At 38.1% G+C, this 23,876-nt stretch overlaps 3 protein-coding genes across 4 annotated transcripts in view; 1 reads left to right on the forward strand and 2 right to left on the reverse strand.

The window, feature by feature from the left end:
• The window catches only part of stox2a (storkhead box 2a), a 59,376-nt gene extending 44,514 nt beyond the window's left edge, over positions 1–14,862 (reverse strand). The window contains exon 1 of the mRNA XM_081361789.1: positions 12,050–14,862. Within this exon, the coding sequence (XP_081217915.1) occupies positions 12,050–12,377 (328 nt within the window). The 5' untranslated portion in view covers positions 12,378–14,862. The remainder of the gene's footprint in view (positions 1–12,049) is intronic.
• A 1,776-nt stretch (positions 14,863–16,638) lies between these two features.
• ing2 (inhibitor of growth family, member 2) lies at positions 16,639–20,212 on the reverse strand. Its single transcript, XM_081360439.1, has 2 exons — positions 19,906–20,212; positions 16,639–17,756 (listed from the first exon to the last, which is right to left on the reverse strand). The coding sequence occupies exons 1-2, from the start codon at positions 20,042–20,044 to the stop codon at positions 17,059–17,061; spliced, it is 837 nt and encodes a 278-aa protein (XP_081216565.1). The 5' UTR covers positions 20,045–20,212; the 3' UTR covers positions 16,639–17,058.
• A 1,754-nt stretch (positions 20,213–21,966) lies between these two features.
• sod3b (superoxide dismutase 3, extracellular b) lies at positions 21,967–23,295 on the forward strand. 2 transcript variants are annotated; one of them, XM_081361882.1, is made up of 2 exons: positions 21,967–22,149; positions 22,573–23,295. In XM_081361882.1, the coding sequence occupies exons 1-2, from the start codon at positions 22,030–22,032 to the stop codon at positions 23,140–23,142; spliced, it is 690 nt and encodes a 229-aa protein (XP_081218008.1). In that variant the 5' UTR covers positions 21,967–22,029; the 3' UTR covers positions 23,143–23,295. The 2 variants fall into 2 exon arrangements, with proteins under 2 accessions (XP_081218008.1, XP_081218009.1); XM_081361883.1 differs by having other exon boundaries at positions 22,014–22,149; positions 22,554–23,295.
• Positions 23,296–23,876: the final 581 nt, after the last annotated feature.

Genomic DNA, 23,876 nt, shown 5'->3' on the forward strand with positions numbered 1-23,876 from the left:
CTATGGGTTTCCCATGGTCAAAGAAGGTAAAATAGACATCAAGTTTGTATTTGTATCTCATCTGGCTCAAAAGCTATAGCCGAAACCCTTTTAGGCGGCGGCCATATTGGATTTGGCCGCCATCTTGATCTCAGGGACCATTGGCTCGGGCGCCCTGGCTAAATCATTTCAGTATCCCCTCAGCTACATCTGTGCCAAATTTGGTGCTTGTAGATGCATTTGCGCGAACAATGGTGTGTAAGGCCCCATACTACAGCCCAAACTGCTTTTTTGGACAGCGGCCATATTGGAATTGGAGGATCAAGGGGTCCAGATATACTGGGTCATAAATATAAACATTCCTATGTGTTTCTCATGATCAATTAAGCTGAAAAACATATCAAGTTTGTATTTGTAACTCATGTGGTTCAAAAGTTAAAGCCGGAACCCTTTTCGGGCGGCGGCCATATTGGATTTGGCCGCCATCTTGGCCCCGAGGGTCGCTGGCTCCGGCGCCCTAGCTAAATCATTTCGGTATGACCTGAGCTACATCTGTGCCAAATTTGGCGCTTTTAGATGAATTTGCGCGAAATTACCCATTTATGTGCTTAAGGCCCCCAACTATTTGTAAATTGCCTGTATTTTATTTATTTTTTATATGTTAATATTACTTAATCAAAACAACCAAGCTGCAGTTTAATTGATATTACTGAATGCACAATAAAAAAAACATGATTTATGAACAATCTGTTTTTGCAAATTAATTCTTCTGTTGTAAATGTCCCAATTGGGAGAGGGATCACAGAGTTCATAAAATGTAACTGGTTGTGTAAACTTGGCACATAATATCTTAATATCGATAAATCGACCAATATAGCCCTGAATCGAATCGTATCGCAGAATTTTTTGAGGTATCGGCAAATATCGTATCGCTGGCTGAGAGAATCGATATCATGTCATATCGTGATGAACTGTCCGATTAACACCCTTTGTAAATATGAGCAAAGGTGGCTGTGAGAATAAATCTGCATTGTTAATCCTTTTGATCTTTCATTCAAAAAAGAATGTTCTCTAGTTCACGTTGGACATAATTATTGGCACCATAGTATTGCAACGTCCTTTTGGCCAAGATAACCAAGTTTTCTCCTTGAGTTATCACTTGATGTGCCTGATGAGTTTAGAGAACACCTGACAAGAGAACAGAGACCATTCCTTCATACAGAATCTCTGCAGATCCTTCAGATTCCAAGCTCCATGTTGGTGCTTCTTCTCTTCAGTTCACTCAACTCATTTTCTATAGGGTTCAGGTCAGGGGACTGGGATGGTCATGGCAGAAGCTTCGTTTTGTGCCCAATGACACATTTTTGTGTCGATTTTGATGTTTGTTTTGGATCATTGTCCTGATGGAATATCCAACCTCGGCCCATTATAAGATTTCCAGCAGAAGCCGTCAGGTTTTGATTTTTTAATCATAAAAAATATATATGTATTTGATAAAAAATCTTTGGAGAAAAAACATTTATTTGGACGATGTAGGACGATGCCTATACCAAACTGTAAGGGGCAACATCACGACTATGATGAGAAAAACTTGAGCATGCTGTCCTTTTGGTTTGTTTTTATGTCTTTGGTCCGTGTTGCATTCATACACTATATTGCCAAAAGTATTGGGACACCCCTCCAAATCATTGAATTCAGGTGTTCTAATCACTTCCATGGCCACTGTTGTATAAAATCAAGCACCTAGGCATGCAGACTGCTTCTACAAACATTAGTGAAAGAATGGGTCGCTCTCTAGAGCTGAGTGAATTCAAGCGTGGTACCGTGATAGGTTTCCACCTGTGCAATAAGTCACAATTGTTGCGAACAACATCAAGTCAGCCACGAAGTGGTAGGCCACGTAAAATCACAGAGCGGGGTCAGTGCATGCTGAGGCGCACAATGCGCAGAAGTCGCCAACTTTCTGTAGAGTAAATAGCTACAGACCTCCAAACTTCGTGTGGCCTTCAGATTAGCTCAAGAACAGTGCGTAGAGAGCTTCATGGAATGGGTTTCCATGGCCGAGCAGCTTCATCCAAGCCTTAATATGACCAAGTGCAATGCAAAGCATCGGCTGCAGTGGTGTAAAGCTCACCGCCACTGGACTCTAGAGCAGTGGAGGCGTGTTCTCTGGAGTGACGAATCACGCTTCTCTGTCTGGGTTTGCCGGTTGCCAGAAGAATGGTACTTGGCCTGACTGCATTATGCTAAGTATGGTGGAGGAGGGATTATGGTGTGGGGTTGTTTTTCAGGGGTTGGGCTTGGCCCCTTAGTTCCAGTGAAAGGAACTACCAAGACATTTTGAACAATTTCATGCTCCCAACTTTGTGGGAACAGTTTGGGGATGGCCCCTTCCTGTTCCAACATGACAGTGCACCAGTGCACAAAGCAAGGTCCATAAAGACATGGACTTCTGGAAGAATGGTCAAAAATTCCCATAAACACACTCCTAAACCTTGTGGAAAGCCTTCACAGTAGAGTTGAAGCTGTTATAGGTGCAAAGGGTTGGCCAACTCCATATTAAACCCTACGGATTAAGAATGGGATGTCATTAAAGTTCATGTGCAAGTAAAGGCAGATGTCCCAAAACTTTTGCCAATATAGTGTATTTCAGTCGATATTTTCAGGGGTCTCAGTCTTATAGTCATATTTTTTAAACTTTTTTTGGGTTAAAAATGATCCAAAATAAATGTTTGAGAAAGTACATAACCAGCCAGTGTTCAAAACTATCTGCTTGCTTTAGCTCATTTCAAAACGGTAAGCTTGTAATAATGTTTTTAATTCCAGTGGTACTGGTGGATTTCCGCGGGAAATTCAAGCATGTCTTTGCGTCATTACGTCACATCTGTACACATAAAGAAGGAGTCTCGGCTAGTAGGCTATATTGCGTGTGAGGATGTTGGAGGTGGAGATTTATAGCCTTTTCTCACAGCACTTGATATAATTAAACATCAATTTGATGGCGGATCCAGAGAGGTTCAAACGACAATCACCAGGCGATTCACCCGCTGTAAAACGCAAAAGACTTCGGACTGGCTACAGAAAAAAAGAGGGCAACCGGGCCCATGCGAAAACAAGGATAAATATCGGGAGGGCATTAAATGTAGTCACGCAATGCTGATGCTGTTAAAATTAACAATTTGAGAACAAAGTATAATTTGCACGGTTTGACGTGATATAAGCGATTGTTAAGATTTAATCAGCGCGATTTACTGCAATGCTTTTTTCCCTGGTCAGAACAAAAGTGAATGTTACTTACTTGTTCAGACGATATTTTCCAGTGAAAATTCTTATGTTGGTCATACTTCCAAAAAGTAGAAATCTGTGATTCCGAATGACAGTAGGCCTATCCACACCGGCGCTGTGACTGACAGCCGCACATTCTCCTCAAAACATTGAATTCATCCGCGCTGTGCCGTGCCGAGGCACAACCCACGTAAAGTTGATAATTCCGCGAATAACTGCAATTGCAGATTTTGAACAGAGATGGCGACAAAGAGGAAAATCTACGGACTGCAGCTTTAAGGTTATCTTTTCAAGAGTTCAAAAATTATTCCTATTGCTTTTGAAGCAATAGTATGACACAAAAATATATATTTTTGTATACCACTCCATTAAAGCCTTAAGACTTTGCGTTAATCAGAGGAACACACTGAAAGAAGTGTTGCTGACTATTGTCTTTATCACAGTAATTTCCCCCTTTCAAAGCACTCTATAAATGTCAGAATAACATTTCAAGTGGCAACTTGCCAGGTTGTAGAATCTCCACAGGCTGCCCTTCCTAGTACAGGTTTGACTGAATGGCATGGCTGTAAAATGGCTTTTTACACATGAACACAAATTTATTTAAGACCGCAAGAAGAAAGCATTAAAAAGTAGGAAGTTTAAAGCATGAATGGGCTAAAAAGATACTATCAAAGCACTAGCACATTTATTGTATTGGCTGGAACTTTAGAGAATGACTGCGCCCCTAAAGCAAGACAGAGCAAACAACTGTGAAATGAACTGAGATGGATTTGTGTGAAACTTCTCAGAGTCGCTTGGGAGTGACTCTACACACACAGAAGATTGATAAGAGTGTGCAAGAATGGTATTAGTGAGACGACACTCAGCAAAGTTCTACCAAGGTGACACATGAGGGAAGCGAGCGCGGGAGAAGGTGAAGAGTGCAGGTTAGGCTCCAGGCTAAAGGAGAGATCACAGAGATCACTCTCAGATCTCCTTACAGGCCAAAGATCAAAGCCACAGCTGGGCTTTCAACCGGAAAATTCATCAAAAGTCTATTTGCCCAAAGTGCAAGCTCAGATATGTACTGACATGCTAAAATGCATAGTTAATGAATGAAAACAAACCTTTCAAATTATAAAACTTAATATTGTTTGGCTGTTTTAGGACCACTAATGTTTATTTGCCGAATTTATGCTGCTAAGTGTCATCAATATCAAACTGTCAATCCGACAGATGGATGAAATGTTCTGACTAATAATGCTACCAAACTATATTTGCATTGTTCTATGGGTAGGTTAAGGGCAGAGGTAGGTATGGATGTTAAAGGGGTGGTGCAATGCCCTTTTCACAAGATGTAAAATAAGTCTTTGATGTCCCCAGAGTGTGTATGTGAAGTTTTAGCTCAAAATAACCCACAGATATTTGTATATATCATGTTAAAGTTGTTACGTTTTAAGGGTGAGCAAAAATGCACTGTTTTGGGTGTCTGTTCCTTTAAATGCAAATGAGCTGCTGCTCCCGGCACAGAGGGCGGAGCTTCAAGAGCGTGTGTCCTTTTACCTCACACTGACATGCACTGAAAATTTAAAAAACGTTTTGCCTTTTATGTTCAAACCGGAGTCAGACAAAGATGGAGAGACTCAAGAAGAAGTGACAACATGTAGAATGCAACAGGACATCTTATTCATCTCTCTGACTAATGTTTTTTCAGTTTTTGCTATCCTTAAAATCATTAAAAATTGCAGCTAAGGTCGGAGCCATAGCCATGTGGGCAAGTGCTCTGACATATGGTGCGGTTGCACTTCGGGCGACCCGAATATGAGTCCTAAGCTTGAAGTCCTTCTAAACAATTATAATGACAACGTGTTCGTTCATTGGCCAGAGAAGAACTGCCCCCCCCCCCGACTGAGCCTGGTTTCTCCCAAGGTTTTTTCTCTTTTTCTGTTATCACTGTAAAGCTGCTTTGAAACAATCTGTATTGTATAAAGTGCTATATAAATAAAGGAGACTTGACCAAGTGTAAGTGAAAACTTTTGCACAAAGCTGCAGCCACCTCACTAGTTGTCAATGTAAGTCCAAGACGACTGTCATATCACACTGCATAAAAAAAATAGCATTACTGAGTGCACCTTATGTTTTTTATGTGCATAATTTAAAAACTAATGTAGAAGTAAACTGAGCAGTTTAACATGCATGGAAATTTGCGCATCTGTACTTGTGCCAGGTGTTAAAAGTGAACCTGCACAGGCATTACAGTCCCAAACACCACATCAGCCAAATATGCAGTAAAACACCACAGAGAACACAACTCAACATGACTTATTGCTCACCTCTCCCACACAGACATGCACAAAATGATTTACTCTCTTTGGATGATCAGGTGTTATCAACACACCTGATGACACATCTAACAAACCTTTACCCCTCGAGAACTGGGGAACAACGAGCAAGTGGAGGCACACAGAAGGTCAATAACACAATTTAATTATTTTTTCTGGTATTTTGTTTTCCCTGGTATCTTGTTATTACATTAACATTATTATATTTTAATTTATTTTATTAAACAAGGATGTTTTCTTTGCTGCTGTGCCTTTAACCATCCTCTTGACATGAGATACAATGCTTATTTGAGACATTACTATTTGATCCCATTCTGTGAAAAGCAACAAACAAACGGTTAAAATTAGAGTAAAATGATCACAGAAATTGTAAAATAAACTTCTGCTCTTTCTAATGTTGGGATCCTTCTGTAGGACGTGCAGAGCGGCTGGTGCTACACAGCCATGAACACTGAACTGCGTTTAACTCCTATTGTTAGTACGTCTGCTGTTTATCCTGCTTCCACTACAGCTTGGACTCACTGTTTAGGCAGGCATTTGTAGGAAACCAAAACTTTTTTGTACATTTGGGTAAATGCTGAAACATACAATATGGACACAATAGACAAACTGACAACATCTAAAATGTAAGCAGTATTAGTATTTAGATAAATGTAAAATATTAACGAATCCTTTTATATCATAAAAATATAGGCTATTTACATAAATATAATGTATTTTTAGATTCCTTAATCCTATCCTGTAAACCTAAACATGCCCAATTTTCAACAACATAAAAACCAAAAAACAGGCGAAACAGTATAAAGAAACGCAACAGACAAACAAAATCAAAATAATTTATTCCAAAAATGGGAAAAAAATATTTTTGATATCACTAATGCAAACCTCTGTCATAATAACCCTTCTTGAGGTGGCACATTTTCCATTTTTAATAGGTGTGGGATTTAAAAGTTTTTAGTAATTACTGAAGTAATGAAGATGCGTATTAGCCTTGGCTATAAACACTATGACACCGACATGGGATTGTTTTAAATAAACTATTAAAAAAATAAATAAAATAAAGATCATTGAATAAAGACTTGAAATGGATCTGCTCCTCACACAACATAATCATACAGATTCTAAAGATTTATAATTACATTGATCATAAATGTAATATAATCAACTGATTAATTCCATTAATTAAATATTCATAGATTAAATAAGGATTTGTAAACATTTCTACAGGTTGTTTTTAAGTAAATGATTTACGTTTAGATGCTGTCAACACATCGATATTGCACTTTTTTAGTGGCAAACGCAAGTAAATAAGTACAGTATATGTGATCAAAGCATATTTCATTTTCATTGGAATTGACTTCCTTAACTCAAAAGATAAAGTCAAACGGATTCCTCATGATTTATGGAACAGGCACATAACACTCTTGGACTAACTGTCAACAACATAAAAACTTTTGTCTGAAAAGTTGACGACTGAGCCAGGCTGTCCACACATCTCCACATGATGCCGATTTGCTGATCCATTGGCTATTTCCCTTCATTCTCTTCAGCACTCCTCCCTTTCCTCCTATTGAAGACAAGGCTTTTAGGGCTTGTCACAGAGTTCCCTTTCCTGTCCCCCAGCCTTCCTTCCCATCTGCACCAAAAGCAGACCTGCCACCACAATCCATGTGTATACACGACCTTCAGGGACACTGTACTATCACGGTCCTTGTATGTTTCCGCCCTGTGATCTATGGACAGTCAACCACATTCCATTACTGTCAGATGCTAAAAGCTGAACATGTTTAAAGAGGGATTCTCACTTTTCAACAAATGATTGCTGTTCTGCAGACGCCTCAAGAGTGTGGTTACCAAAAGGCTCTAAGTGGTTAGTGTTTTGTGAAATCTAAAACCTTGCAGTCTCTGGGCGACCTCCAAAGACATCAGAGGTAGCCACCCTAATTTACCCAGAGTATATAAATCTTCAACCCAATTCATCCTGACATCCAGAAGAAAATATGGGGCTTTGAGTTACACACATCTCAAATTTCTAATAATTTAGAAGAAATAATTGCAGGCTATGTTTTTCACAATTTGTAGAAACTGTTCTTATTTTGTTTATGTTGGAAAAATGCACAACTAAATTCTCAAAAGTTGAAATGGATTTGTCTATTTATCACTATTTTTAAGGTGCAGAACAACACCATTAAAAAGGCACTTTTATCGCTTAGCTGCTATTAACTTTTCCTTTACTATATCGCTTATATCTTTTTCTTATGCAATATTTTTACAAAATACAAATGTAAAAACACCCAGGCTGCTTACTTCAAAAGCTTTGAGATAAGCTTAAGTCAAACTTCATGTCTGCAATTAAGTTTTTACCAGACAGTGTTCAAAGATCTGAAAAAAGTTCCCTTACATAAGTTGAGTTAATGTCAGATGTATCACTGAGCACAAACACCCTACCCACCGCTCACACAAACAGTTATGAACTCTACTTGACACTACTTGTTTGCCATGCTTGTGATAATCACACACCTTAGGGGACCTGTGCCATGTCAAGACATTTTTAGCACTAATGGAAACTTTTATAACTGTCTAGATGGCAGTGTTTGCTAGCAGGGGTGATGTCTGGGTTATACATCTAAGGAAATACATTTTTAACTTTTGAGTCTTCACTTTTGTTGGGTCTGTTTCACTGCATGGGAGGAAGAAAAACAACTCAAGAGTACAATATATAGGCTATAACAACAATTATACAATTATATCAAGAATTAGTTTATTGAAGAGCAGAATATTCATGTTAAATGCCAGCAAGGAAGAATTTCTAATTTATGTTACAGTATAGGGGTTGTAAAAGGGGTTGGTTCATGTATAAATTTGCTGTGTAAATAAAACATGATCCAGAACCATAATTGAAAAAATACCAACAGATTTTAAAGCCTCATTTGTGTACATAATCTTATAATATAGGTACTTAAGACCTCATGTTTGTGTGTATTTTTGCATGCCTAACCTGACAAGGATCAATAATCCTTTCACATGACAATAACTGCTTGCAATATTTACTACATTAGTTGTTACAAAAGATGCTATCTTCACAAAATCAAGAAAAAAGAACAATCTGTGATGAAATTCTTTGCTATAGGCTCTTAAAAATAAATGTTCCAAAATGATTTTTTGTAGCGATGCAATGGCTCTATTTTTTGGTTCCTCAAAGAACCTTCAAGTGAAGAGTTCTTAAAAAAAAAAAAAAATCTTAGTGTGAAGAACATTTTAATATAAAATTCATAGCAAATAACCTTTTGTGCAGTGGAAAGATTCCCGTGAATGTTAACGGTTCTTAAAGGAACCATCAATGCCAATAGAGAACCTTTCTTTTAAAAAGAGTAACAACAGCATGTGTTGACACAATAATTTTTTTTCTGGATTTTTCAAAATCTATTGATGAATTTAAGGACTTTTCAGGTAATAAAATCAGACCACAAACTGAAAAATAACCAGAGTGAATGCTTCTTTTAAACTAAATACACAGTCCAAACCATTGTAAACATTCGAAATGATGAATCAATCATTTTATCAGTTGGAATGTAGATTAGCCCATTCAAGTCAAAAAGTCTAAACTCAAATCTGCAAATACTAGACATATCACCACATTCCAAAAGGCGGTGGAATGAGAAGAATTCTCCTTTGAGCCGAGTGCAGTAATATGGTTTGTTTTATGTTTGCATTATGTGTGACTGGAGGCCCAATCCCTCACAGTCTCACCCTTGAAAATATATTTTGTTAACACAGCCATGTACAAAGAGTCCAGAAAACTGCAGGTGGAATATAGGTACGTTAATGGCATGTCGTAATTACCATAAGTGTAAGAAGCCTTCACGTGCTTGTAGAATGTGTAATTACAACGTGTACTGCAAACTCGTAATTTTCTGAGAGCTACGACTAAGGTGTGTTCAACTTGAAGCAGCGCTGTGCAGACCGATCGGGGTAAGACAGGATTCCTCAAATCCGGTCCTAAAAAGAGTTTAGTGCCATCATCATAAAACCTAAATTACAATTGAGTAAGGCCCTGTTTAAACCTGGTATCAAGATGCGTTTTAGTTGATCGGATCCCAAGTGGACGACGCTAAATACAGGTGCAAACGGGGTCTAAAACTTTTTGAACTTTTTGAGCTTGTCCACTTTCGACCACTTCCAGAGGTAGTCGAAAACACATTCGACCAGATTGCTTTCGTAGTGTAGATGATGTGGTCAAACAGCTGCAAAAGACTGCCTACTCTCCATTTTCTGACTTAATGCGTAAACATGGGAAGCGTGCTAGCCAGAAGGGATTTAAACTTTGTGCTTGGTACGTTTTTCGTCTCAAGACAACAATGTTCTCTCACCATTCCTGAATTCTAACACACACTCACGGTCACAGGCATTTTACGTCGTCTTGCAGCTATCAGAGCAGAGACGAAAGCTGATGCTCTCTGTGTGTTTTTCCGTCGTCTCTGTGCGCGTTCATATGTAAATTGCGCGAGCATATTTTGCCCATTAGAGCGTTTCCATCTAAATTACCCAGAACAAATGTCCCAGAAACTTTTTTTCCCCCAGACCTGTTGCTAGCCACGTTTCCACCGCGGTCTACCGTGAAGATTAGGCAAATAGGCCAGTGACGTAGGACTGCACACGACTTTACAGTTCCCACTGGATTTCATCCTCTGAATTTAAGCTTAATAAAGCCTGAACCTCGTCGTCGGTCCATCGACCATATTTTTTAAACTCCATTGTTGATTCGAATAGTAGACGACTGTTGCTGCACGCACCGCAACAGATGGTGGTTGAATAAAATTCTGCGTGGAGTCAACCAATCAAAATGCGGCATGAACTCAACCAATCAGCATGTTCAGTGCCCAAGTCCCACCCCTGAATGTTCCTGAACTTTGAAAAAGTACTACCTCACGAGCAGGGACTTTCGGAGGGGGAAATATTTACCCGGAACTTCATGTAGACCCTGGTTCCTGCGGTGTAAACACACAGAGTACCACCCCAAAGTTCCTAGTTCCTGGGGAAAGTTCTTGCGGTGGAAACGTGGCTATACATTTCCCTGCTTACAGATCCTCTCATCAAAGAAATCAGGACAGAAGTGGTTGAAAGAGAGACAAAAGAGAGATTAAAACACCAGGTGTAAACGGGTATGTGTCTCCCTCGTCTACTTGCGATCCGATCGACCAAAACACATCTTAATACCAGGTGTAAACAGGGCTTAAATCAATTTGTCAAGAAATTTTGGCCAATTTTGGGAGAATAGGAACATTCCACAGAGATAAAGCACAACTTTTCGTACTTCAACTCTGAATGATGGACAATCCAGTGGAAAGTTTTAACTTTAAACCTTTTTCTCCTTCAAGTAGACGTCAAGATTTATGTTAGTATTGAAGCAAAGAATGGGTGAACCCTTCAGAACAAGGGGTTTGAAAGTAATAGCAACAAGTGTCCTTGTTCATGTTGTTTATGCAACAAGAAAATCCTCATCAAATGTGTTTTAGCATGGGAAAGCATTATTAGATTGAATGTATATTGTATATATATATTCAAAGCAGTTTTAAAAACTTGTTTTACAATAAATCTCACTGTAAATTCCAGTTGTCAAATTTATTTGTCCAAGATTGAAAAAAAAGGAGTTTTTTTCTGACATGACAATGATTAAAGGATACGTAAATCTATGTACGCAACTGGTTCTAGACAACTGGCAGCTGTCAACTAACTGGCAACTTTTAATACTGCTACATATTTCAAGCATTATCAGGATACTGCAGAATTTATAATTCCTTATTGTATGTGTCATTGAATAATATAATGTTAATATGCCAGCTTGTTTCAGCTATTTAAAGTTGATGAAAGTGGCCTCATTTATAATCAATTGTTTAACTTACACATAGAGCACAGCATAACATAGAGAAAAAATACCAGAAAGGCCCACAGTTATGTTAATAACATTTTTTCAAATGTGATGGTTCACTTAAGGATTTCTGGGAAAGTATTGATTACTTTTTACTTATTATATATCTCAATATAAAAGTATAAATAAATAAAAATATAACTATAAAATAAGCCTTATTGAATAGTTTTCAATAAGTTTTCTTCAAAAATTTTTTACTTCTATAACACTTTTTACAGTAAAATGCATTGTCTTTTTAAAGATGCATGTTTACAATGTAGATAATTTAAGCAGATAAATAAACCTCACATGACAGTTGTGCATGGTGGGGAGTCTCAATACACACTGCAATTTGAGTTTACAAGTGCACCTTACTGGCATGTTCAGTATGAAGGTGAGTATAGGATACTTCTCAAACCTTTGCAACTACACATCACTGTGTTGAAATACTTTACGGCAAAATACTGGCACTAGGTTCGCCCACATAATTCCTGCTAACAACTTGTCTGCTTCCTTCCCCTGACTGTGCAACAAGGGTCCGTTTGGTCAGACTTACCTATGCACTTGATCTCGAAGCCCCGCGGTGGTTTGAGGGCCCTCCGTGTCCATCCTTCCCTCAGGACCTCCAAATGATCCTCCTTGCCTTGAATAAGCAGAACATGTTCATCTATCCAGCCCAAGAAGAAGGTCTCGGATATGGCGTCTGTGACTTTCTTATTCCAGAAGTGCTGCATGTTCTCCGCTTTGAAGTCGGCGAATATCTCATAGCCGGTGTGATGTTGCTGAAGCTTCTCCGTGACCGCGGCGGCTGCTTCATCTTCCGTGCTGACCCGTGACAGCACTATGGCCAAGGAATGGGGCGCTATCTGCAGGAACTTCTCCATTCTCCGGCGCGTTTCACACACAGGCCACGGCGTGGATTGCGACCCTGTCCGATGCTGTCCGGCACTCACACGGGGTTTTATTGCGCACCTTATTGAATTTCCAAAACGAACACATTGCACCGTATTTCAGTTTATTTCCAGGAGCCGAAGCGCTGCGCGTGACGGCGGAGGGTCCACCAGCATGATACGCGCGAGAGACGCAAATGTCATTTATTCATCAGACAAACGCTTGCAACGCCGCGTTCCGTACGGTGCGCCCATAGCCCGATGGTGCCAGCAGTCCGTTGGGCAGTATTAAACCAGGCACTGCACTGATGGGCAAAGCAGCTGAGCTGAATGATCAATGGGACTGTCTGTACTAATAGATCTCAACCTGCCTCTTTCCACACCTCTCCCGCGACATTCTGCGCATTCGGCCGAAAGCAAGCGAGACCGATTCCTCCACCATCGAGGCCTCTTGAGCGGCGGCTTGATCGATCACTGCATTCATCGGTGATGTTTGTTGGCCATAGAGCGCAGGAGATGACTTCATTCCTTCTTATTCACGTCTTCATTTGGTGCACTCTGAGGTTGCCTCCCAGTCGGTCTATACACTGTTTGGGGCGTTCATATAGACCGTGGGCTTTCCGGTGTCACGCTCGCAGCCGTTAACTCGTCTCGGAGGCGTCGGGTTCTTGTCCCTGACGCCGTGCGCTCGGTGTCTGTCCGGTGCGGCGGATTAGATTGGACGTGTCGACAGAGAGCGCGCGGATCACCAGATGTTTTCCTGACTCCACCTACAGGCGGCCTTCAAAACATCGCGAGTGTAGTGCACGAGCCTCGCAACAGGTGAACACGGGGAAAGCAGAACGAGAGCTGGCGGTCACAGATTAGCTCAACGAACTTTTAACATTTTACAAGAAAGAAAAATGATGGGGTGGACTTGAAAGAGTCTATGAGAGGATAGGCTTGTGTTCTTTGTTTGTTTGTTTGTTTGTGTGTGTTGGTCAATGTGTTTTCTTCATTTATCACCTTCCTTGGTTTCGGTGCCTTTATCTAGTTCTGAATACAGGCTAAGGCATAATGTTACATTTCAACTGATTATAATTATGGGCTGCTGATTAAAAAGAGCAAGTACATTTTATTATATTACACAATGCTCTGGGTCCAAGGCAAAAATATTAAAAATAGGCTATCCCAATTTAAATCGCTTTGATTTAGGCCTATATTGGACTATATGATGGGCTTTTGATTAAAAACAAAGAAATGTTTGTTTTTTTTCTTCAAAAGTTTCGCTGCCTAAAAGGCACTGGAGTGTAGAAATGCCACAATGACGCCTATTTTTTTCTTGAATTAACCCAGTCATATAACCCAGTCGTCTTTATAATGAATTCCTTTTTATAGCTGGAATGTATAGCCTAATTAAATTCTTAATTTTATCGATAGGCCTAATTGAAAAACTAAAAAACTCTGGAAGTTTTGTACTTATTCAACATCATCATTAGTTCTTAATTTTTGTACAAAAATAGCTTTCTATAGTTTTAGTTTTAGTTTGTCTTATTTATGACATTTTGTACTTTAGAATATTTGTATTCATGTATTTTTTTTTATTGATTTATGTATTTTTTCTTTTCTTTTTTGGTAGGCAGTTTGAGTTTGTGTGGACTGTTATCTGAAAAGAATTTGGCCTTGTTTGCATTTGTGTGAGCTTCTTTTCTCTAAGGCCTTGATCAATTATCTTGAACACAGAGAGCAAGGGCACCCAGGCATTGGTGTCCTCTTTCGGTTCCCAAGTTCCCAGGCTGTTTCCTCTTGTTTAGTTATTTGAGTATCATAGAAAGAACAAGACTGAATCTTTTAAAATCCTGACCCAGGGTTGCAATTGTTTAGATAAAAAGGCATTTCTTTACACACTCCCACAGGCCCAGGTAACTTCAGAATTGAAACTGTGTTGCATTTCACATTAGACGGTATTTAGTAATCAGGATTACTTATTAACGGACAGCTGAATTCATAGATTTTGAAAAGCTAACTTAACAAATCCTGGGTTATAGTGTAACCATGATTACTGTGTAACCCAGAATAAATATACATTCACAACTAATGATCATCATTTGTAAAGCTTGAATGAGCTGCAGATAACCAAACAGCACAATGCTTTGTTGAATTAAATATGCAGCTTGTACTTTAAAACCGCATTTTATGTGTCTTCTAACATAATGTGATCTCTTTTTTTCAGACATTACTGTAAAATGAGCTGTTATTTTAAAGCGTTTTTGTTGTTTTGAACTTAAAAAAAAAAGGATTCTGAAACAAAACCAGCTGAGAACCAATGATGCGTTTATAGTGACATCTGCTGACCGGACTGTTATTTATACTCTACAAAAAACTCAATTGCATGATTTGATGTAGTCTACGATTTTACATGTCTTTATATGTCTGTCTGCTGCACATATATCTTTTTTTAGTCGATTTTATACAGTGCTTCTATTAAAATTATGAATGGTCTTTATATGTCTGTCTGCTGCACATATATCTTTTTTTAGTCGATTTTCTCAATTGTTCAGACTAAATCCAAATTTTTTAAATACATATTTCTACTAACACCTCATCATAAACCTCCAAAAAACAAACAAACATTAACTTACCTCATCAGCACAGCAAAAACTTGTTGCAAGGACCTTCATTAATATTTTCTTTACCAACAGCTCCTTTTTTAACGATTTAATTGGACATTCACATCTAAATTGAAAGATAAAGAACACAAGAAATGAGAGCCAAATTCTACTATTAGCATAATATGTAACCCTGGACCACAAAACCTTATGGGTAATTTTTTTTAAATTGAGATTTATACATCATCTGGAAGCTGAATACATAATCTTTCAATTGATGTATGGTTTGTTTTTGGCCGAGATACAACTATTTGAAAATCTGGAATCTGAGGGTACAGAAAAATCAAAATATTGAGAAAATCGCCTTTAAAATTGTCCATTTCTATTGGCAATAGTGCTGCATCCATTCACAAAAATAAATGTTTTATATATTTAAGGTGGGAAATTTACAAAATATCTTCATGGAACATGATCTTTACTTAATATCCTAATGATTTTTGGCATAAAAGAAAAATCTATAATTTTGACCCATACAATGTTTTGTTGGCTATTGCCACAAATATACCCGTGCGACTTGTGACTGGTTTTGTGATCCAGGGTCACATATTATAGTCTCTTATATAGTGTTGGGTAAGTAACTAAAAAAAGTAATTAATTACTTGCTAATTACATCTTCAACATAGATTACTGTACTAATTACCATCTAAAAAGTATTGCATTACGTATTTCTAATTTTCTAAATAAACCACCAGTTGGACCGTATAAGGATATACATGAAACTGCTCTTTTAAAACTTTTAAATAAACAATATGAAATTGCATAAAATATTAGTAAAATGAACAAAGTTTTTAAAGGGAGGTTACATTAAAAACATACATTATGACATTAGCCGTTAAATCCACTGTTTTATATATAATTGCTCTATGTCTATACAGTATTTAATGAAATAACACCAAAGCAACTATAATTAAATTACAGAAAAAGTAACCCCTTAATTTACCTTTTCAAGGGAAAAGTAATTATAACACTGCTCTTATATACAAGTCAAAAACTTTGACAACCCTACTCACTCTTTATTCATATGATTTTCCGCATTTTAGATGAATAGTAAAAACAAAATTAAATTAAACAAATAAAATGTTAAATTCCTCTTCAAATGAGTCACTCTGTCTGGATGCCAGCTGCTGTGATGCTTTCATATTCATATAATATATATGTTGCACACTTCTCATTCACTATTAAGTCCAATTTTTCTTTCTTTTTTTATTGTTAAAATTTTGGTTTTCGTAAAGAAATGTATACATATGAATGATTTATATTTTATAAACAAGCCTTTATATCAAAAGATTTTTAAAAGGACAAAGAAATTCAAGAGTTTCTGCCTGGTAGTGTAATCGAGCAACCTCTTAATATGCAGACCATATTGTCTATATATCTGAATTTTTTTATATCATTCATGTGACCAAAAACAAGCAGATTAGAGACATAACAAGCACTGATTTATTTAAATAGAGGAAACTTAAAAAAAGAGAATTTAACAAAAACATCACTCCAAAAACAGTAACAAAGAAAATGAATTTGTTCTCTCACTGGAAGACATTTCAGAGGTGTGTTTTCATATATATATATATATATATATATATATATATATATATTTCTTTTTTTTTCCTAAAATGTGGAACAAAAGAAGAAGAAATGCAAAAGAAAGGTGTTGATAATGTTCATCAAACCCTGTGCATTGATCACACTCCTCTTTTTTTAACAACAAGTGTTATCCTGGACCGGGTGACCTCCAACATATATAAAGTCTTCAGGCTTTCTAAAATCAACAATTAAGAGGAAAAAAGGCTTAGAAAAGAACTCTTCATTGTCTTAGGGACATTAGTGGCAGTATCTTAAACATCTGTGTTTCCAGGGTTAATAACATTTGTTGGTCATTTTCCAACCTAATGCAAAAGCAACAACAGCACCTGTTTGGAAACTTTTCAGCTAAGTGCATGAGGAGAACCTTTTAACATAAGTTAAACACAAAAATCGCCAATCCCCCACACAGGCATATTTTCACTTAGACAATCTTCTGTAAGGCACTACCTGGACCTCCTATCCTTCTTGGCCCTATCTGCACTTTTTTCCATAGTCTTTTCACTGTCACCCCTGCATTTGGGGCAATACCATTTACCCTTGGGCTTGTAGGTGAGTCCAACACAGGAAAAATGGAACCACTCAATAGGACACTGCTCATTGTCGCAACCAATCATCTCCCCATAGGACACCTGTTCACAGAGGCAGTAGGTGGGCTCGTTGGGATCGATGGTGAACTCCACCGGCGATGCCTCTCGCTCTTGCTTGGCCTTGGAGCGCTTCTTCTTCTTGGCCGACTTGGACTTTTTCTCGCGGGGCTGCTGCGGAGGCTCTTCTCCCAGGTCCTCCATGGCACCATTGGCACAAGTGTCACGGCTCTCGCTGTTGCGCTGACGTCTGGGTCGCCGCGTCGAAGAGCGCTCGGGCAGAACATTCGCGGAGGTGCTCGCGGGGTCGTGCCTCACCTTCTCCACCGGTCGCTCCGTGTCCGCCGGCTCCAAGAAGCAGGGCGAGTGGGCCTCGATCTGACGCGAGCGGTTTTCCACCACCTCCATCATCTGGGTGACCACGTGGATCTTCTCATCTCCCAGCTCCTGACTGCTGATGAGCGCCCGCTGCAACTGGATCTGCAGCCGCTTGCGCTGCCCACTGTCACTCTCCTTTTTGTACTTATCATAGATCTCATCCACCTCCTTGAGGACCTCTGAGTGGCACAGGAAAAAAAAAAAAAAGAGAAAGATTAAGTGAGGTGGCTTGTGCACACCGCATGCATTTTACAAAGCCATTCTTTATCATACTACTATGGAAGCCCATTCCCATCCCAAAAGAAGAAAAAAAAATCATGCTTTGGTAAATCTTAAAGGTATAGCGGAGGATCTTTCTGAATTTTAGATAAGACCCGCCCTCTCCACTTTTTGAAAAGTTTGATTGATTCACCAGAATGATTGACAGTTAGGAGGACCAATAGTATATCACCTCCACCCGGAAGTAAAAAATCCTCTGCTATACCTTTAATTATGACATAAAACAGTTTCTCAACTAGTGGGTCACGGAGTGTGCAGTCAAAGAAACAACAACAAACGTAATTCAATGTTTTTCTTAAGCAAGACTTTTATTTTGAAAGACGTGCATGAAAGCTATTGATACTTCTGTCAGACGCAGTTTAAGTAAAGCGTGCCTGAGAAAAACGCGTTGTCCTGATTCAGTATCCACGGTCAGATGAGATGCTGTCAGGCTATATGTCAGTGTCATTATTCTAACGCTATTTTAGTCTCTCACCTCAGAAATGTGAACTTTCTTGTAGATCACTTTACTATAAATAAAGCTTACAACGTCGTAGTTATGTCAATTAGTAAGTAATGAAATTACCAAAAAGTATCAATAAATTACATAACTGGTACTTTGTGTGTAAGCTGGGAAGGTATGATGTTCATTCTGTTGTTAGTATTGTGCATTTATTTGTGTTTGTTCATGGTAACTGTTGTTTCTGTAACAGGTAACATGATTGTGGTAACTGTAACATTGCCACTTTTTTCACCTAGTGTTATTTTGACTATTTTTAAATGACTGTGGTGCCTCATACCAACTTACTAACTTTATTGAATTAACAAAACCTATTTTGGGACTGCTATTTAATATCCTACCTTATACTGTATATTCATCAGTCTTAGTCATAATCTTACAATGCATGGGACGGTACTTTGTGTGTGTCATTTTGTATTCATATAAATCATTATAATACACACACACACACACACACACATATATATAGATATATATGAATTAGTTCAAGTTCTTTAAAAAAGTTGTGTCGCGGCTTAATGACCATGGGAAAATGTGGGTCCCATGACCAAACCAGTTGAGAACCACTGCCATAAAGTCATAATTATGACAAAAAGTCGATGGCATATTAAGTCGATTATGACACACCAAGTAATAATTATAAGATTAAAAAGTCAAAATATGACACACAAAATAATTATGAGAAATTGACAAACTAGCCTACTATTGTAAAAAAAAAATCTAAATGAAGACCAAGACAGTTTGTCATTACTTAGACTTTCATGACTTGTTACGTCATAGTATGTCCGAATTTAGACTTTTTATGTCATAATAATTATGAATTACAAAAGCACGTTTATTTTTCTTATGTGGCGGAAATTGGCTTCCACATAATACAGTCGATTGTTTGGTATTCGCGATGCATGTATGCCAGGGTTGTTCTAGTGCTTAATCTACCGCTGTGGAACAAAACCATGCAGCCAGTCTAACGTTAACGTTACCTGCCCAAGCACACAGTACGTGCACCTCGGTTTTGTCAAAATATGAGGAACTACACGGTGCTTTGCAACGTGAATGAATCGTTTCCCGTTGCATATAAATAATTTTGCTCGGTAACCTTCATTTGCAAACTGTAAAGTAAAAACTCGAAGGCTTCACGAGGCGTCGGCATCGAGCTGTAGATGTTTCTGCAACATGCGAACAAAACACACGCCGCTGAAAGCACCATTACGTCGATACTATGGCAACTAAAGCGATGCGTTAAGAAGGAGCACTGCCAAACAACAGTACAGAGTATGCACTAGTCAAAATGGCTGATCACTGGTGGTAAGATAGTGTTGCTGGAACAAACATAGTTGAACGTGCTAAAGACAAAACACAACTAAAACACAACGGGCGTGGACAGCATTGGAAGCACCGATAAAACGTTTAAGAAAATGTATTTTATGTTACTGTGAAGAAATTAAACGAAGCCGGTCTACACACAGGGTGAAGTGCACACGATGTAACGTTAAAATGTGCATAAATACACATCCTACCGCACTGGCACCTTTAACAAATGTTTCGCTTACCTTGATACTTGGTGTCGATCTCTCGTAACAATGAAACATTCCTCTGTATATCCAAAGGCAGCGATTCGACACATTCCAAATAATCCTCCACGTAGTTGACAAGCTGCGATTTTTCCACGTTTGGATAATGCCCTAACATGATGATAGTAATGCATCAAGCAGCTATGCGCCTTTTCGAGAAGAACCGCGTCTTGAAAATAGGTGCTTTTCACACATAGGTTCCTTTAAAAATGTATTAGTTGGCAACCTCGTAGAGAGCTACTCTTTCCGGACAAATACAGTCCAGTCTTCTCTGGCTACGAGAACTCCTTCAAACAAAACTATCAGATGTGCGCATGCGCAGGATCAACCCATAAAATGCCGCGGTTTGCATTTTCAGACGGTTTAGCCAATGAGAGGTGGCGTTGCTGAGATATGGGCGGATCCAGGATCAGCTGGGCGCGTCCAGACCAGAGTTCTAATGGAACACTGGAGGTTCGATTTCATTAAGAGCGAGATGGATCCGCACGAGCACAGCGTTATGCCACGGTTAGCAAATATACTGTTTATAATGGGATGATGTAATGACAAAAAAACCATCAGTTGTAGTCGAGAATTGGGGCTAGGGGCGAAAATGCTATTGATAGTGACAAAAATGCCCCGAAATTCAAATTGTGGAGACTACGATTTAAGATATTTTTGTTATCCCCTGAGTTCTGAAAAAAATAAAATAAAATACGGACACAGAACAACAATATAAAAACACAATATGAACACAGACATAGCCTATACATAAATATAAAATGTATTTCTAATATGTAAACTAAAGAGTTGTAAATTAATAGTAGATACCGGAGTACTGAAAAATAAAAACCAGAAGGACAGTCAATAAGGCAATTTAAATAGTTAAACAGCTAAAATGTCCCTGTAGTGAATTCCTCTTTTTAAACTTGTATCATTTGTTTATATTTCCTAACATTTAATTATATAAATTACACATTTTCAAATAAAATATTTTTGAGTTGATGAGTTGATGCTGATGTAATTTGGTAACCCAATTATAATTTATTTAAAATAATTTATTTCGAATAAATTATATTAATTAAATTAACGTATTATGTTATTAATTACACAAAGGATTTTAATATGGTAAGAATAAAATGCTCTCATAAAAAATCCCTTGAAAATCAGCTCTAGCGGACAAGTATTGTCATTTTATTGAAGTGAAATAACTGACTGGAATAGGTTTTCATATATATATATATGAAAACAATCCGTTTTCATGTCAATATTAATTGTCAATAAATATAATCATTTCAAGAATTTGAGATTTAAGATTGACCGTGTAAAACAACGCGCAAGCTGAGAATGAGCCCCGTTCTGTAGATGTACGTGTGTACTACACTTGCGTAACTCTTTCATTGACAAACGGGGAATGCAAGCTCCACGCTCCGTCACTGAGGACATCTTAGCTCTGATAGGCTGCGCAAACCGCCGCTCTGCGCTGAATATGCAGGACATCTCTGACCAGGGTCCGGGGACTTTCCCCTAAGCAATGATGGCGAAACCAGGTTCCCCGCAAGTAGCTTAGAATACAAGTTTTCAGGCATGCGCAATATAGATTATCGTGGCCTAAGAGATATATAGAGCGAAATGCAGCGATGCGTTTGCATGACGGTGACACGGTGGCGTTATTGCTTTACATTCGTTTCAAGAGATTGTTTTATAGAAGAGTGTGATAGACCACTTCAAAGACATACAATAATTGCGAAGCACGTATATTGCGATACATTGAATTACCTGGTCCTGAAGTGAGGACTGAGACGTCATGTAAATGAATCACATACGTCACGTCGAAACGTCATGCGAGCGCCTCTCTCATTGGCTCTGGGTGAGCCTAAACAAGTTTTTTTTTTTTTTTTTTTTTTTATATCTTAAATACTCAAAATATATAATACTAAAAAAACCTACCTTTTCACTTCTAAAACATTGATGGAGGACAAACAAGAGGGAAAAAAAATATTCTATTATTTGTGATCTTCATAGGCTTATGATTCATACGATTTCTTTGGGCAATGTGGGCAGACATGAAATTTGATCCGTAGAAGGAGTGCAAGCATTAGCCTATAATTTACTGAATTTGAGATGTTTACGCCCCTGAGTTATGCAAGTGTAAAACAACAACCTTCCATTATTTCACGCGAAGGAACACCGATCGTTTGTCATTTAAAAGTTATTTTTTTTAAACGTGACGTCACACGAGTGGTAAGTAGCTGTAGTAGAATATACTTGTGTACATGAGCATAACATGTAACCTAACGATACAGATTTTGTTTTTGGCGATTAGCAACGACGAGGCGTATGATATTGTTTAGGATATTTGAACATTTTAATTAATTAAGACCATTAAAACCAGTAAGGCAAGTGGTTCTTAATGTTATCAGTCAACTAGGGAAGTATGGTCATATCTATTAGTTATTTTTTCACATATGGTGTCTTGCCTTAAAGTTCATGTTTGTATATACATACACTTTTGTGAATATATGGCTCAATAATAAGCACATAGTCCATGTTCAACATTGCAAAGAGTGTAAAGAAACAGAGTGTTGATGTTAAATGCATTGGCTCACTGTATAATTTGACTTGGCTTTTTGATTTTTTTAATTAAGGTGTTTTGCTTTGCCACAGAGAAAAGAAGAAATGAAAAGCTTCTACATTTTACCACTTCTAGCATTTTTGCTCAATTGCCATGTTGTGCACGTTTGTGGGTCACGCTCAGAACCGCTCAGAACCGTATGTAGAATGCGCCCTAACACTGGACTAGCACCTGGCATGCCTCGTGTGTCTGGTCACATTCTTTTCACACAGTCTGGCCCAAAGGACAAGCTGAGCGTGACTTTCAGGCTGTATGGTCTCCCTGTCTCTAGTCAGCAGCCCAGAGCGTTGCACATTCATGAGTACGGAGACTTAAGCAAGGGCTGCGGATCTACAGGTGGGCATTACAATCCCCTCAGCGTGAACCATCCACAACATCCAGGGGACTTTGGGAACTTTGTGCCTGTTAATGGGAAGATTCGTCACTCCCAGGTCTCCAATGCAACACTCTTTGGGACTCTCTCAATACTTGGCCGGTCTGTTGTCATTCATGAGGGGGAGGATGATTTGGGCAGAGGTGGCAATGTGGCAAGCTTGCTGAATGGCAATGCTGGAGGGCGACTGGCATGCTGTGTTATTGGACTGGGCAACCCTGAAATTTAATAGAAAATAATATACAATACATTTTGAAGTATTTATCAATCGAATATCTGATACACTTTGAAAATGGAATTGTAGAATTGCATTAATTGGTCTAAATGTCTGGTTGCTATTATATCTTCAACACTAAATAACCATTAAACTGAATTAATAGGCTTTTTAGATGTCTTCATTCTTTAAACTTGATCTATGTTAAGTATTTTTTTATGCTTAATTTAGTGACATAACTAACTCAACTAAAGCGAAGAATAGATCCAAAATAATAACACAAAAAAGAAGAATAACAATAATAAAAATGAATAATGCATTTTTAAAATTAATTAAATAAAAACAGAATTAAAGAGCTATAGGTGTACTGAAGTCTAACTAGCATCACTAATTCCAAAACAAGCACAAAAGCCTCTAAAATGGAATGAAAACAGTATATATACATTTTTCCAATGCTTCGATATAGGGCTACTGATAAAGCTCAAATTTTGGCCATCAACATTTCTTTTTGACCAACAACATTTATGAATATGATGTTTACCTAAAATAATAAATAAATTACAAACAGAGCAAATGTTATTTTCTAAAGGTTTGTCATAAGTATACATATTTAAAACATAAAAACACATTTATCTAACAAAAAACAAAACAAAAATCAGCTCCAGAAGAACAATTCAGTGCAAATGGTCAAAGAAAAGATGAGAAATACTCTCAGCATTCAAATTACAAAACACATGTCAAATCAATAT

The sequence above is a fragment of the Scardinius erythrophthalmus genome (assembly GCF_964197995.2).
Source record: "Scardinius erythrophthalmus genome assembly, chromosome: 3".
Lineage (NCBI taxonomy): Eukaryota > Metazoa > Chordata > Actinopteri > Cypriniformes > Leuciscidae > Scardinius > Scardinius erythrophthalmus.